General features: G+C 37.8%; 1 protein-coding gene across 1 annotated transcript; it reads right to left on the bottom strand.

Moving 5' to 3' along the window:
• Positions 1–3,547: 3,547 nt before the first annotated feature.
• Positions 3,548–11,856, bottom strand: TSN (translin). Its single transcript, XM_036744480.1, has 6 exons — positions 11,647–11,856; positions 10,407–10,500; positions 9,295–9,391; positions 7,978–8,093; positions 7,130–7,209; positions 3,548–5,851 (listed from the first exon to the last, which is right to left on the bottom strand). The coding sequence occupies exons 1-6, from the start codon at positions 11,710–11,712 to the stop codon at positions 5,618–5,620; spliced, it is 687 nt and encodes a 228-aa protein (XP_036600375.1). The 5' UTR covers positions 11,713–11,856; the 3' UTR covers positions 3,548–5,617.
• Between the last annotated feature and the right edge of the window lie 3,741 nt (positions 11,857–15,597).

Below are 15,597 nucleotides of genomic sequence, written 5' to 3'. Positions count from 1 at the left end.
AGAGCAGATAGCCAAGGGTGAACATTAATATGAACTGTTGCCAGATGAATTATCACAAGAAACTGATGTGAAAAAGATACCAGGTGTTACTTCCTAAGCATTTTCATAGGCCCATTTTTCTTCCTGAGAATAAAATGGTAATGAATACCTCAAAAACTCAGAAAACTCTTGATAATGTAAAGAAAAGATCTCTGTTTGGGGAGCTAATTCCTATCAGACTAGTGTGATCCTATCATAAGCCAGTACCAAACACCCCTACACATATACCCTTATTAGTAGCAGCTACAGTTATGGAAAGAATTGGTCTTCCGAAAGAATATCTTACTTTAAAGCTTCCTCCCCACTTTTGTCTCCCTATGCTACAACCATCTTCATCTCAATGGGCTCCCAAGTGTTGTTTCAACTTTCTTTTCTCTCCCTTAGTTAACACATCCACGGTCAAAGCTCCATTACCTCCACGAAGATAATAATCTATATTTTGTTATGATTGAAAATTAAGGTAAACTGAGAGATATGGTCTGAGCATGAACAATTTATTAGTTGGGCCAGCAGTAACTAATAAACTGGGTCTATGGCCTCTTTCAATAACTAAGACCATGAGGTAGGGATTAACTAGCTTTCACATAGTTTGGGAAAGTACAAGAAAACAAAGAACAGAGTTGGGTAGGTGGAAAAAAACCTAATTGGTTACATCAAGAAAAGCAGGCTAGCATCTATGTGGGGCTAGTAACCACCCCAATCTGTTATTAAGGAATGCTTGATTTATAGGGCCTTTCTGCATCTTTATAGTCTTTGCTATGGGGTCACAACTACCAGACTTGCTGTCTCCTTGGAAGAGATTAAAAACTCCCCTATGTGGGAAAATTAAAACACCGATGCACTTTTGGTGGAGTTTTGAACTGCTCCATTAGGGAGAGTAATTTGGAACTATGTCCAAAGGGCAACCAAAATGTGCGTACCCTTTGAGCCAGCAATACCACCACTAGGTCTATATCCCAAAGAGATTATAAAAAAAAAAAAAAGGAAAAATGGACCTACGTGCACGAAAGTATTTATAGCAGCTCTTTTTGTGGTGACAAAAAATTGGAAATTGAGGGGATGACCATCAATTGGGGAATGGCTGAACAAATTGCGGTATATGAATTTTGTGCAGTATGAATATTGTATAGTAAGAAATGATGAGATTTCAGAAAAACCTGGAGACTTACATGAACTGATGCAAAGTTTAATGGGCAGAACTAGGACATGGTACATATTAATAGCAACATTGTGTGATGATCTACCATGAATAACTTGGCTCTTCTCAGTAATCCAAGACACTGACAAAGTACTCATGATGGAAAATGTCATCCACATCCAGAGAAAGAACTGTAGTCTGAATGCAGATTGAAGCATACTATTTTCACTTTGTTTTTTTCCCTTTTGGTCCATTTCTTCTTTTACAACATGACTAATATGGAAATATGATTTACATGATTGCACATACATAATCTATATCAAATTGCTTACTGTTTTAAGAAGAGGGGAGGGGAGGAAAGGGAGAATAATTTGAACTTAAAATTTTGTGAAAATGAATGTTAAAAATTGTCTTTACATGTAATTGAAAAAATACTATTAAATGTGTGTGTACACACACACACACACACACACATTTTAAACTCCCCTAACTACACAGTGACAGGCAGAGATGGACAACTTATCTTTTGGGGATGCTAAGAGTTTGACTTGTTGGGCTTAACAAACAGATATCCAGAAAGTATCCTAGGGGTGCTGGTATGAGAGATAACAACTTTTCTTTTAAACTAACTTTTAAGGTAACTCAAAGGGAAAGCTAAATACCTGAGCTCAACTCAAGGACATAGAAAGATGGCTTTAGGCAGATACAGACTCAATTATTTAAAAAAATCAATACACTATGAAATCAGTAACATTATAGAATACAATAGAAATCCAAAAGGGTAGAAATCAGAGGTACTAATTTTCATTTCACTTTATTCCTCATTTTTAACTTGTTTCATAAACTCCAATCCTTTATTTCCTGCTGAACATTCCCAAACCAAAGATGTCCCAAAACAAAATCACGGCTCACACCATCAAAACTGGAACATCTTCCTGCATTTCCTATGCTGGTAACAGTACCACTCTTGTCATTCCCACACCAGTCACCTTGGATGCCTCTCAATCATTTTCTATCTAATCTTCAAGTCCTGTAGATTCTCCAGGCCCTGCAGATTCTTTTAAATTTCTTTTGTTTCTTCCATTCCACCCTCAGTGTCCAGAAAAGAAATAGAAATAAAAGCTACGAAATGGAATAGGGCTTCTAGTAATATCACAGTGAAGGAGGAATAAGGAAGCCTTGGTTTCCTCCAGGCTCTATTAAACATCCTTTTCAGCTCAACAGAAAATATAAAGAAATAAGTATTTCTATAGCTTAAAATATCCTCCAGAATTACCTGAACTAAGAAAACTTTTATCAGCATCTAATCAATCTTCTCAGGGAATGTCCTCTTCTAAGTTCTCTCCGCCACCCCCCACCCCTTACCCCCACCTCCACCCTACCTTTTCCTTGGACCTAAAGCAGGTCTTTTTGTGTCATTGACCCCTCTGGAAGTTTGGTGAAGCCCATAGACCCCTTTTCTGAATGCTTTTAAATGCATAAAATATATGATTACAAAATTAATCATATTTAGTTTTCAAAATACGTTTAAAAACAAATTACAGGCCTCTTGTCTAACCCCTTTCCTTTAGAAAAGTATATAAAAAGTTAAGGCCCTGAAAAATAGATTATAACTGGTAACTAGACTTAGATGAGAAATACTTCATGTTCGTTGCCTTTCCCTACCTTTACCTTAAGGATCAGAGTGACTCACCTGAAGACAGTACCCCACTTTCCCATTTCCTGAAAGTATTAGGTTATTATCAAGAGGCTATCTTTTGGTTATTACTTCAGGTCACACCTGTGATTAGCTTGAAAAAGCTTTGGAGGGAGAAGTCCAAAATGGATTAGGTGGTTTTGACAATGACTCCTTGAGCATTTCTTAAAGATTAAGTGACTATTAAGGTTCTATAAGATAAAATAGAATGATTGTGTAATCATATTGTGAATTTTCCTTGTTCAATATTCTTACAAATGCTATATCAAAACATCTTGTGTTAGAGACATGTGAAAGGACATGAGGAGAGACTCTGGCCAGTTTAGATATCTTTTCAAGCTTTCAATTTTTCAATACTTTTTCATTTTTTCAATTTTTCAAAGTTTTTCAATGCTTTCATTAGAATGACAAATTCAGAAAAACTGTTTCTGGCAGGCCTGTGCCTAAAGTATATTTACTCCAACACTTACTGTATTTCCACAGAAGCTAAAGTATACATAGAAGCTGTTCATTCTAAAACAAAAAATGGTTCTTTCATCCCCTGCCCTCGCCAAGACAACAAAATGGAGTTTTGGTCCCTTCAATATCTGACAAACTGCAATTCCTCTCTCCTCTTCCCACCCCACTGTCTTGAATTCTAAAAGGTTGACAGGACCTTTGTCACGCTAAAATCATAATTGTAGCTTCTCTTTATTTCATAATGGAAGTTTTGTTTCCCAGGCCAAAGTATAACACGTGGGAATCATCTGACCCTTTGAGCATTTTACTTTGTCTTACGACCAATGCTGTATCTTTCATAGCATATTTGATGTGTACACATTTAAACCTTATCCTTCTATAGCCCCAATACACAGAAAGCAAGTTTCTATCTATATAAGGTATTCTCATACTATATTACTGATTACCACTGCAAATAATAAAAACAAATTTTATTTCTTATATGACAGCAATAATACAGCTAAAACAAATAAACAAAACACACATTCAAAATCAACCATCCCTCTTCTCCCATTTGAACGTATTTTTCCACTTGGAATCATAACCCAAGCCTTTCCCAGAACTTTTGACATTTTCAAGCAGAACTTTTGACATTTTCAAGCAGAATCAACACTTAAAAAGAAAAAAAAGTACTTGACATCAGATCCCTATCTTCTTTAGATCTAAGTGGAAAGCCTTTTCTTTTTGGGTCGGATAGTAATATTTTTAAATGCCTTGCTTCACCTGCCTGAGCACCTTTCAGTGGCTAAGCTCTTAAAAAGAGACCTTTCCACAATCTACTCTTTAAGAAGAGTTCTCAAAAAATGTTTCTCATCAATTACCTCTTAAAATTCACAGCTGTCAATAGTCTGTGAGTTAATTTGTATGTGCTGTTAACAGTTCATAAATTAATCTCTGTAATAACTTGTGTCACTGCTTCCACTTTCCTTAACACAGAGGCCAAAATTCTTACATTATGATCATGTAAATTCTATGTTACAAACAGAATGACTAGTATTCAACCTCAAGGCTAGTAACTACTTTGTAGTACAAGTGTAAAGAGTGGCAACTTTCCTTCAATTAGTTCTAAGCAGTATAGTTACAGTCTTAATAACATTCATTACATCTATGAATAACAGATGGAGAGTATTTTTAATTCTGCCTGGCAGATGGGAAATGGAAAACTGAAATTAAATAATGTACCAAAATTCATAAATCTAAAGGCTGATACTGGTACTTATGAAACCACTGCCATTCAATTTTAGATTTGTCATACCTCATATTTAAGGGTAATACCTTTCTTTTGCACAAGGTACAAATTGCTGAATTCTCATTTATGTAATATGTAGGATATTTCTGCAAAAATAACTCACATTGATGGCTGCATGCTACAGTCCAAACTATTTAGCTGGCTTCTAGAAATGTGGTTTGTGATCTAGGCATATATCACATGAAGCATGTGACCATTACCTAAGTGTAGACTGTTTCTATGGTAATAGTTATGTAAGTGAATCGATCTAGCAATATCAAAAAGCAAAAGTTTTTAAAGACTAAACTTCTGTCTGAACCTGATAACAGCATTCTTTAAAGAGGGTCAAGAAAATCACCAAAAACCTAAGTCCAAATAGACACTCCACCTCCCAAAATAATTTTTAGCTTGATTATGCAAATTAAATCTTATTTTTACAAATATTATTAAGAATACTTAAGAAATGCCTCCCGTATAAAACTTTTGACACTCAATTCGTTAACAGGACTAGAATTAACAAAGGCATTATTTAACCAGAAAGCATGTTTTATATATTTTTCAATTTTACAAAAATTCTTTTTAACTGCCTATTTATAAGTTCATGTCAGATCCAGGCATGATTGATCTGCCTTTTGGGATATGTAAAGAGTAGGAATTATCACAGACAGAAAAATATACAAGCAAGACATCAAACACTCAACACAGTATGTCAAGGAAGTCAGGATTAACATGAGAACTATTTTTACCAAGAAGGTGGCAGTTACTACTGTTGGCAGAACTGAAATACACTGAATTATAGAATAAGTTCACTGCAAACAACAAAGGGAATTCTGTCCTTCTGAAGGCTTTTTTTCCTTAAAAAAAAAAGTGTCTTACTTCTTATACCTGCACCATGCAACTGGTAAGAAAATAAAGAGAAGTTTTTAGCATTTGCATCCTCTAAACTACCACAAGAGAGGGATAACTCCCACCCCTCACTGGCAACCATTGGAGGTAAACAAGGCCAAAACAAAGAAATCTATTTCTCTGTACAAGCAGCTGCTGCTTCCTTATTGAAACCTCGGATTGACAAGTCGTAGACCACTTCTTCTACTTTTTTCACATCATACTTCAGGCCATCATAGCGTTTTCGCAGTGAATCATTTTTTAAGTTGAGAAGTCGAAAGCCAGAATCTAGCTCATTGATGAAAGTAGAGATATGAAGAGGACGGGCATAGTCCCCAGCAGTGACACTGTTAACTGACAGACGAGACTATAAGCAGAAGGGGAAAAAATTGCAATACATTATTAAAAAGTTACCTTTTAGCACTACTTCATTTGAAAAACAACTACAAAAAAAAGGGGGGAAGAGTGTGCGTAGGTATTTCTAATCAAATTCCACCTCCCCCTATATACTGTTGAGTAAATATAGCTAGTTCAGATTCTCAATTGAAATAAAGCATTTGAAAATAAAATAATTTCAGTCTACTTATGACTTGTTAAAGTTTATTACAATTAAACACCTTCTAAGATTTCTCTAATTAGACCTAAACTGTCTTGCAATAAAGTATGCTGAATTATATGTGTACCAGGATTACTGATCATTTACAGTACTGTACAAAACAAATGAAAATTAATAAAGACCTCAGAGGTTCAGCTGTTTTCACAAATGTAGTTAGAGAAGCACAGCATTAACAAAGTCTTCTAAATAGTTTATAATGAAATACATACTGGTACGGCAAAATTATAGTCAGAAAACCAATAAGTCCGACCTTTAATATTTACCAGTTATGTGACCCTGAGCTAGTCATAACTTCTTTAAATTCCAGTTTCCCCACCAGTATGATGGGGATAAATATAGTTTCACTACCTAACCAAAAGAACTGCTGTAAACATTAAAACTCTCTATAAACAGGAGCTGTTATTACCACTATGCCAGTCATACAAAAGCAACAGAAAGATGATTTTAGGAACCCAACATTAAAAATGTAATGTTCTCTTAAAACAAATCCTCTTCAAACTTACATTACTACGTCTTGCTAAAGATCCTCCTTCTACAAGAAACCTTCCCAATGACTCCAGTTTAATTCTATTCTCTTTTTTGAACTGCTATCACATTTATAATCTTTACCAGTGCATTTAATGATATCCTTTCTCGCAATAATAGTTTATGTATTTACTCTTTAACCTGTGATCAGACTGTATCTTAAGAAAGGAAACCACATCTTAGAGTATCTTCTGCACTATACACTCATTTAGCACTTATATACTACCAGTTAGTTAACTTTTCATGTGCATCCTATAGATTACATATTACTTGAGGGCATGGATATGTTGCATATATCTCTGAAAATAACCGGCATAGTGCTTGGCACATAATCAGCCCTCAGTAATTATTCACTGATGGCTGTAGAAATATACATGTTCGATAAACATTTGTTGGGTGATAGGAGGCTTACCAAATATGCTAACAACATTAACCATTCACTGACTTTATCCTTTGATAGTTCAACAAGCAGATTTTTTTAAAGACATATTAGTGGTGTCTCACCAGTTCACTAGCAAGAATTAGCACGCCAGAGAGATAGTCTTCAATGTCCAAATGAAATCCTCTTTCTCGATCTGGTTCAACTAAAAATGTCACAGTAAAGTAAGATTATGCTCTGAATGTAACTTGGTTCCAATATAAAAGCAGATTCAAATTGTCTCTCTTAGAGGGTACTTATTAACTGGAGAAGAGACGAACAAATTAAAATGCATGAATGTAATGGAGTATTATTGTGGCATAAGAAATTATGAAAGGGATAGTTTAAAAGAAACCTGGAAAGACTTGTATGAACTGATGCAGAGTGAAGTGAACAGAACCAGATGAACACTTTACACTATAACAACATTGTAAAGACAAACAACCTCAAAAGACTTGAGAATTCTGATCAACACAGTAACCCACTACAATTCTAGAAAACTCATGATGAAACATGTGAAGAACCAAGATATGATGAAGGGTGCAGAATAAGACACAACTTTTTGGACATAACCAATGAGAGAATTTATTTTGTTTGACTATACAAATTCATTACAAGTAGAGTTTTTTCTTTGTTTTTCCCCAAGAGAGAAAGGTGGGGAGACATAATAGCTTTTTGTTAACTGAAAAAAAACATTTTTTTAAAACGCTTCTCAAGTCAGCTATGAACACGATAAATTATTTTAGTTTCCCAAAACTTTTCACAACCTTATTTATTACTGGTTTTTCTCAAGCTGTTAGGTCACATCCAACTTTTTTTCTTCTTCAAAAATAAATGCTACTAAGGTACCCTTCCTTGAATACATTTTTCTTAAAAAAAAATGATACTGTCATCCCAAATGATGTAGATCGTTATAATTTAAGAACAAACTTACTGCCAAGTATTTCTGTAACTGCTTCTCGAGTCACAAGTGTTTCTGTTTCCAAATACACAACAAATGCTGCCAGGAAGACCAAGCGTTGCAATACAAACCGCCAATGCTCATGAAATCTGCAACAAAATAAGGATGTTAAGTTAAAATTTAAATTGAGTGATCAGAAAAACTGTGTTCCCCCCTCAAGGTACTGTAATGACAATTCAAATTTGAAGATCTTTCTCACCCATTAATAGGCCATGTGACCTGCTTACCTCACAGGAAGCCTAAGGAGGAGCTTGCTTAGAGGAAAAGGAAAGTGTGCCACAGGAAATGCTGAAAGAGCAGTTAGAACTGAGGGAGAAAGCAGAGGTGGTGGCTGTGCTATGACTGATTGTTGGTGGCAAGGCCCCAGCAGGGGGCAGGAGGGTTATGTGATAGAGTGGTTCTCTGCTGTGATAGTGTATTGAATTCTTCGAGGCTTTGATGGATTGGGCTTAATAGTTATGAGATCTGGTTCTCTGGTATCTGAATAAATGGTTTACTTCTTCTACCTTTTATATGGAGAGTCTCTTATATTTTGTGATACAGAACCACATAGGCATAATGACAATTATCATCTACGTTGTGTTTATTGCCTTGCTAATACAAGTATCTTCTTGCTCAACATTATTGTACTCAAATTAGAAATGCTTGCTAAATTAACATATGTCTGGGAATTTGGGGAACTGGGCTCTAGTCCCAGCCATCATATCTCTGCCTTGCAAATTCAGACATAAACTAATTTCTCTGGTTCTCAACTTTCCTTACCTGAAAAATGAGTCTCAACTAGATTATCCAAAGGTCCTTCACTCTTCTAAAATTCTGTGATATTTGTCTTTCTTAGACATCAATGGGGCAGGTAGGTGGCACAGTGAGTAGAGCACCGGCCCTGGAGTCAGGAGGACCTGAGTTCAAATCTTGCCTCAGACACTTGACACACTTACTAGCTGTGTGACCTTGGGCAAGTCACTTAACCCCAATTGCCCTACCTTCACCCCTCCAAAAACAAAACAATCAAAAAGAGTTAATGGAAACTGACAACAGCTTAATTCTAAAGTTTTGGCTAAATGTCAGCAGGCTCTGGTGCAAAATAACAGTCTTTAAGATAAGAACTATTAATTTCATTTCTTAAAAACTTTCAGCTTCAAATATAGTAGGCCCCATGGTCCCATCTAACTCGCACCTGACTCCTCAGCACAGTGTCTGCAGAGTTTCAAGTATAGCTTACTAACAATTTCAATGAAACATTCTCTTCTACTTTGGCTTTCTACGAGACACATTAATTTTCTCACAAACCTGTAGTACTGTTCAGCAGGGAACTTGGTCTTCAGAGATGTTAGCTGTGTTTTTACTGTGTCAAAATGTTCTCGAGCTTTCAGACATTTCTTTGGAACTGATCATAAAAAGATGATCAAAATTAAGAAATGAAGGCAAGACTGAATATCACATAAGGTTCTAGCCTAATATTGTCTCCATATGTAAAGTACCTGGAAACAAAGCAACACAGTTTTTGCTTCAGAACCATTGTAACATATATTTCTGCTTCCTCAACTGAGTTCACAAACGATAACCTTGACTTTCAAAGTGACAGTGACTAACCAATTTAGAAACAAACATGGAAAACAAAGTAGTATAAGTCCAAATTAAAAAAAAAAAAGATGGGAGATGAGGCTTAAGAAAAAGATTTGATGAAGAGACAAAAGTTATCCTCAGAAGGATACAAACTGCCCTTTGATATTATTTTTCATAATGAAGCTCTTAGTAACCAAGACTGCCTTTGGTTCCCACATTATTATTGCAATCTTTTTTTCCACATTATATTGGGTCTGGTTAGTCAACCCCTTGAGCCAGTGGTTAACAATGTCATTGCCAAATGCAAGAAAAATTATTATAGTAGTATCTAATGAAACTATACTTCAACCATGTGGGCTGGCACTATGTATGCATCAGGATCTTCAGTTTGACTTTGATGCACATCTGGCTTCTAATTCATGGGGCTGATTGAAAACCCTTGAATTAAAAGCACTACATACTACTTCTAGCAACCTACAACATTTTCAACTAAGACACTATAAAACAAAAGAACAAATTATAACCCTCAAATGCCACAGCCATACTTTTAGTGGAATCTCATCACATTATTTTGAATAACAAATGATATATTACAAATATTGAAAGTAATTTAAGGATACAAACCAATGTTAGGATTCAGTGAACCTAAAAAATAAATAGCAACACACTCCTCCACTTCATAAACAATAGCATTAAAAACAAAATGGACATTTTAAACGGAAAATGCAAGGGCATACATGTATACAACGTGTGAACTTCAATCATTGGCTGGAGATGCATATACCATAGAAGTAATGTCCTCTCTAATATCAATATCAAAACAAATACGAACTCACTGTCCTGAAATCCAGAACCTTGATGAACCCCTTGAAGCAGAGTTAAAATTTCTCGGGCTGTCTGCTCTAAACTCTGCACAACTTTCCGGATTTCCTGGGGGAGGAGAATGAATGATTAAATTACAAAATAAATCCAATATAATCTCTACCACCCCAACCTTAAACTCATAAAGCTTTAGCTTTTCACACTTCCCACTCAAAATTACACTAAAAATACCACCCACCCGATTAATATTCAACTGAAAAAAACTGCAGAGTTGAAGTCATTATCACTTGTTCCCACATAACAAAACGACAAAGCTCTAAAGCTCACAATTTTTAAAAATTCCGCTTTTCTGAATTTTTTATTCACAACACCACCAAAACCACAAAAAAAACCCAAAACTTTAATAATCCCCCTACCATCAACAAGCAAAAATTTAGAAAATGAAATTAAATCGGGGTGGGAGGGGAAGAGCATTAGTGAAGGAAAACATGGTTCTAGGGATATGACTCAAATCAGAGCACGGTCGACATCCCTTCCATATTTTGTAAATACTTGACCCTGTTACTGGTGTCACTGTAACTAATTCCAAGGACACTGACTACAAAGATTTAAATCTCCAGGGACTTGGACTATTAAATCACTGGGAATCAAACTGGGCTTTAGCTCTTTCTTTGCCGCCACCCCCCTCCCCCAACCCCAACATCCTTTTCTGCTTCGAGTTTAAACCCGAGAAGCAGAACAAAGCAACAGATTTGGAGGTCAAAGGATGTAGGTTTGAATGCTGGCTGTATTTACTTCGAGTGTGTCAAGTCCCATCCCCTTTCAGGGCCTCAATTTACCCGTCTGTAAAATTATCAGACTGGATTAAATAAAATACTCTTCCATCTCTAAGCCGATGATCACAGCCCCGATGCTGCTTCTGCAAGTTTAAGGTTCTGTAAACAACTGCATGTTCTGGGTAAAGTTAGAATAAATTAACTACATCTATTAATATTTTCTGGATGAGGTGCAGAACTGGTCGGAAATTTCCCCAGGAAATACAAGAGCTGGAGGGGGCGGGGAAGAAGCGCGGGCCTGCGAGGCGCCTGAGGACCAGATTACCAAGGGAAGCGATGGGGGGGGCTGTGAGGAGGGGAGGCCTGGGGACGAGGGTCTAACGAGCGGGGTGACTGGGAAAGGCGGGGGAGGGGGGGAGGAGTCCGGGAGGGGAAGGAGGGGGAGGAGGCCGGGTGGTGGACCCGGGGAAAGCCTCGCCTCTCGGATGTCCTGCTCAGCAGCCAGGAATCCCTGCAGTTCGATGAAGATCTCGCTCACAGACATGCTGCTGGAGGCAGAGAGTAACACTGATTCCGGGAGGGCCGAAGGGCAGAGAGTAAGAAGTCTCGTTTCTAAGGCAACTATAAAAAACCCTGCCGCTCCGACTCCCGCTTTTCACACCCACGAGTCCGTCGTCGCTGCCGTCGCAGGGGTCCTCGCTGACCCTTCGGCGCGCCAGGGACGGCAACGGGCTGCCCCACGAACTGCCTGATATTAATGTCTGATTCTCCGTTCATTCCCCGTGCTCTGAAAGAAATCCGTGCTGGCCGCTAGGGGTCTAGCCACGTCCTTGATCTCTTCTTGAATGAGGTGGCGGGGATGCTAAGCGACAACCGAGATGGGAGTTGTTGTCCAAGAATTTGGAACAGGCACGACGTCGGACATCCTGGAGTGTGGACACCCTCCCACCCATCCCAACCCCCGCCCCTTCCCAGCACATGGTCCTATGTTAGGGAAGGGGGAGGAGGAAGAACCGCTGGATTTAAGGGCCATGAAAGATGAGGCACTAGTGTCCAATTGGTAATTATTACAAGACCTTCAAAAATATAACAGGCAGTACTACTTCTTATTTTAGGCAGGAGTCAGAGTGATAGCGTTTCTCCTGGTAGTGAGTATTATGAGCTTATATAAGAAGTGGCAAACTTCTGATGGGGTGCTTGGGATCTTGTGCTTGGATCCCAATTCTAGCATCACATTTCTCCTTAGCCTCTGCTTGGGTGCCTGTGCCTGGATCCTGATTCCAAAACCACTGTCCAGTTCTAAAATCACATCTTTCCCTAGCTTCAAAGCGTTGGCCCTAACAGTTTCTAGCAAAGCTGGGTAGCATGCCCTGGCAAAACACTTATCTCACCTCCTGATACTGCGGCCAGCTGTACCTATAGATTTTATTAGTTTGGACTCCCTGTGTACATGCTAAACTGGTCATGCACTGGGTCATAAAGCTATTCACTACTCACCGGCCTATCATGTGCATGCTAGACCCAGATATTTGTATACTCTTTTACATTCATCTTGTCTAACAAGACATTTGATGGAAGCAACCTGGATATTTCCAGTCAGCCCTGACCTTTAGTTGACTTAGTGAAGTTTCAAGGCAAAAACCATACCTCATTGTTGCCCCACCTTGGGCTATTTCCCAGTGAACTCTGGGTAAAATACCTGTGCAGTAGATACAAAAAAGTATATGTTCCTTTAAGAACTGACCACCCCTTAACCACTCCCTAATCCCACCCCAAAACACCTAATTGACATGTTTCACCCCAAAGTATTGTATATAAACTTTCCCTGCACCCCTGTAAGGTTGCAGGTTCCATAAGAACTCTTGCCCACTGTAAAGCGTAATAAATCTTTGCCACCTTGACTTAAAGAATGTTTTGAGATTGTGAATTCATTCCAGACAGCCTCGACCCTCTCCAGTACTCGGGTCCTTGAGGGGTACTCCCCCTCAATGACCCCTTCCGGGAACTCCAGTCTTGGGGTTCCTGGACCTCATCTCCGCCAACCCTCAACACTTCCATCAGAATTCAAAGTATTGCTTTTCGATGGAATTCTAAATTCTTAGTTTCTTTTTATAGTTCTAATTTGTCATTTTAGCAATAGTAACAAAAACACTAAGAGGAGGATTAAAAGAAAGAACAGCATCCAAGTTAACAAGTATATACTAAGCTCTTATGATGTGCCAGGTGCTGTACAAGCACTTGAAATACAAATAAAAGCCAGGTGGAAAGATGGTGCCTGCCCTAAGGGCTTACACTCTAATGGAGTAAACACATGAAAGGAAGCTGGTGGGGGTGAGGGGGAAATGATGACAAAGTCTGGAGAGACAAGAGTTCATGCTGGAGAGAAAGGAAGACAAGATTGACCTGAGAGACTTCCTCAAAATGAGAATTCTGGGAGGAATCAGCCAGTCTGAAGAAGAGGTTGGCTGGGAAGGAATGTACTTCCACTGTGTCCAGGGGTGGGGAAGCTTCTGAGATGTAGTAAAGGAAATTAGTGGAAAGGCCAGAATATGCTAAAGGAATGAGTGTAACATTATGTCCAGTATATATGGGAATACAGGGTAAAAAATATAGTAAATTTTAAAATCACGAAAAGTCTCCTATCCCCACAATAAAATTTCTAGGTTAAGGTTCTGACAAAGTTTCTAGGCAATAAGAATCATAGATACTGAGCTGTCAGAATTATCACAAACTCTGAATTAAGAGGAAATGAATTAGTGATGTTTTGTTGTACTTGAGCATTTGGAGGTTTTATTACATGTCTTTTAAATGATTGGGGAAAGATGAAAGGCCGATAAGAGTCAAATTTTATGCCCCAGATTGAAGAATTCATTTTAATGCCCTCAAAAAAAAATGCTACATTGGGGCAGCTAGGTGGTGCAGTGAGTAGAGCACCCGCCCTGGAGTCAGGAGGACCTGAGTTCAAATCCAGCCTCAGACACTTGACACATTAGGTATGTGACCTTGGGCAAGTCACTTAACCTCAATTGCCCTGCTTTCCCCCCTCCAAAAGACCCACTACATACTATTTTATGTAATACTGGGCAAGTCATTTAACTTTTCTGGGCCTGAGTTTCCACAACTGTAAAATGAAGGAGTTGTTGTTGACCCCAGGTCTCTTCCAACTCTAAACTGTCATGGTATAAATATCTTCTTTCTGAGTAGATGTGGTGCACAATAGCTGCCAAAATTTATCTACCCCAATGGAGAAATTATAGAGGTAAGAAGAACTTAGGTTTTATTCTTATGCTTAAGCACAAATTCATTTCTCAGGCAAAAAAAAATCTCAGCGACCATTAGGATTCTAAGATTGTCTCAGCAAATTTATGTCAGAGTGACAGAAATAATTCTTTTACATATTATAATCTACTACATTTCCCTTAGGCCATAAAAGTTAAAGAAAAGATAGATTTATAATCCCATGCTTCCTTTGGTGTTATAAAAGTTGAACATAAAGAGTCATAATCTCATAACTAATATACCTACTTAAACTCTATAGATAAACTAAGTCAGTTACAAATTAAACTACATTTAGAGGGTTCACTAATAGGGGAGAGATTTATATATAACCAAGGAATTAGGGTCAGTAGAGATTCTTCTTATTTAAGGAATGTTTAAGGCTATAAGTAAATTTCCAGATCCTATTGGACAGATTTTGGTCACGTGAGGTTAACTTTAACAGAAGATGGGCTTTCAGTTGAACAAAAGCTGCAAAAGGCATAGCTCTGGCCTCTAAACAATAAAAATTAATAAAAGGAAATAAGTTCCCATTACAAAATCTGTGATCCTATATCTGAAATAGAACTCATTTTTCCCCAAGACCTATCTTTTGTCTTTTAATTCTCCCCAGTATCTCCACCAGTGTCAGGCCAAATAGTACTTAAATTCTTTACTGATTTAGTGGATTCATGATCTTATTGAGGTGGATATTTCCTCCAGCAGTGCAAATAGAAAAATAACTATTCCTTAATCTGTCTTTCTCTCCTGTGTCCTCCCACAAATAATGGAGGGCTTCCTCTTGGTCCTTTAAGAATCTCCAGATTAATTTTATATTAATAGGGTTTATGTGGGTATTTGTTGAATAATGTATGTTTGCTATGTCAAGACAATGTATCAAGTTTATGTAGCTCCCAACTGTGATGTTCCCCCCCACACACACACATTGGGTCCCAAGAAGACAACTATTCCAGGTTCAAGCACTCTATGGGTCCACAGTACTAAAGTTATACCTAGATTATGAACCCTCATCTTCTCTCTACTCTGCCGGCTAACACAATTAGTTCAAACCTTGGCATTTTATGGAAATTGCACAGTAAGAAACAAAATATCTCCCCTATAAACCTAAGGTACACTACATTAAAAGAAAAAGCAAACATCCATAGAGTTCACA

This window comes from Trichosurus vulpecula, chromosome 2 (assembly GCF_011100635.1).
Source record: "Trichosurus vulpecula isolate mTriVul1 chromosome 2, mTriVul1.pri, whole genome shotgun sequence".
In the NCBI taxonomy this organism is placed as follows: domain Eukaryota; kingdom Metazoa; phylum Chordata; class Mammalia; order Diprotodontia; family Phalangeridae; genus Trichosurus; species Trichosurus vulpecula.
Note: the sequence above shows the minus strand (reverse complement) of the source record. Positions and strands in the feature narration are given on the sequence as shown.

Excerpts from the sequence above, each read along its gene's own strand:
- TSN (XM_036744480.1), bottom strand. The coding sequence starts at position 11,712 with ATGTCTGTGAGCGAGATCTTCATCGAACTGCAGGGATTCCTGGCTGCT. Across the intron at positions 10,501-11,646 it reads CTGAGCAGGACATCCGAGAG|GAAATCCGGAAAGTTGTGCA; the intron begins GCGAGGCTTTCC and ends CTCCTCCCCCAG. Across the intron at positions 7,210-7,977 it reads AGTTACAGAAATACTTGGCA|TTGAACCAGATCGAGAAAGA; the intron begins GTAAGTTTGTTC and ends TGACATTTTTAG.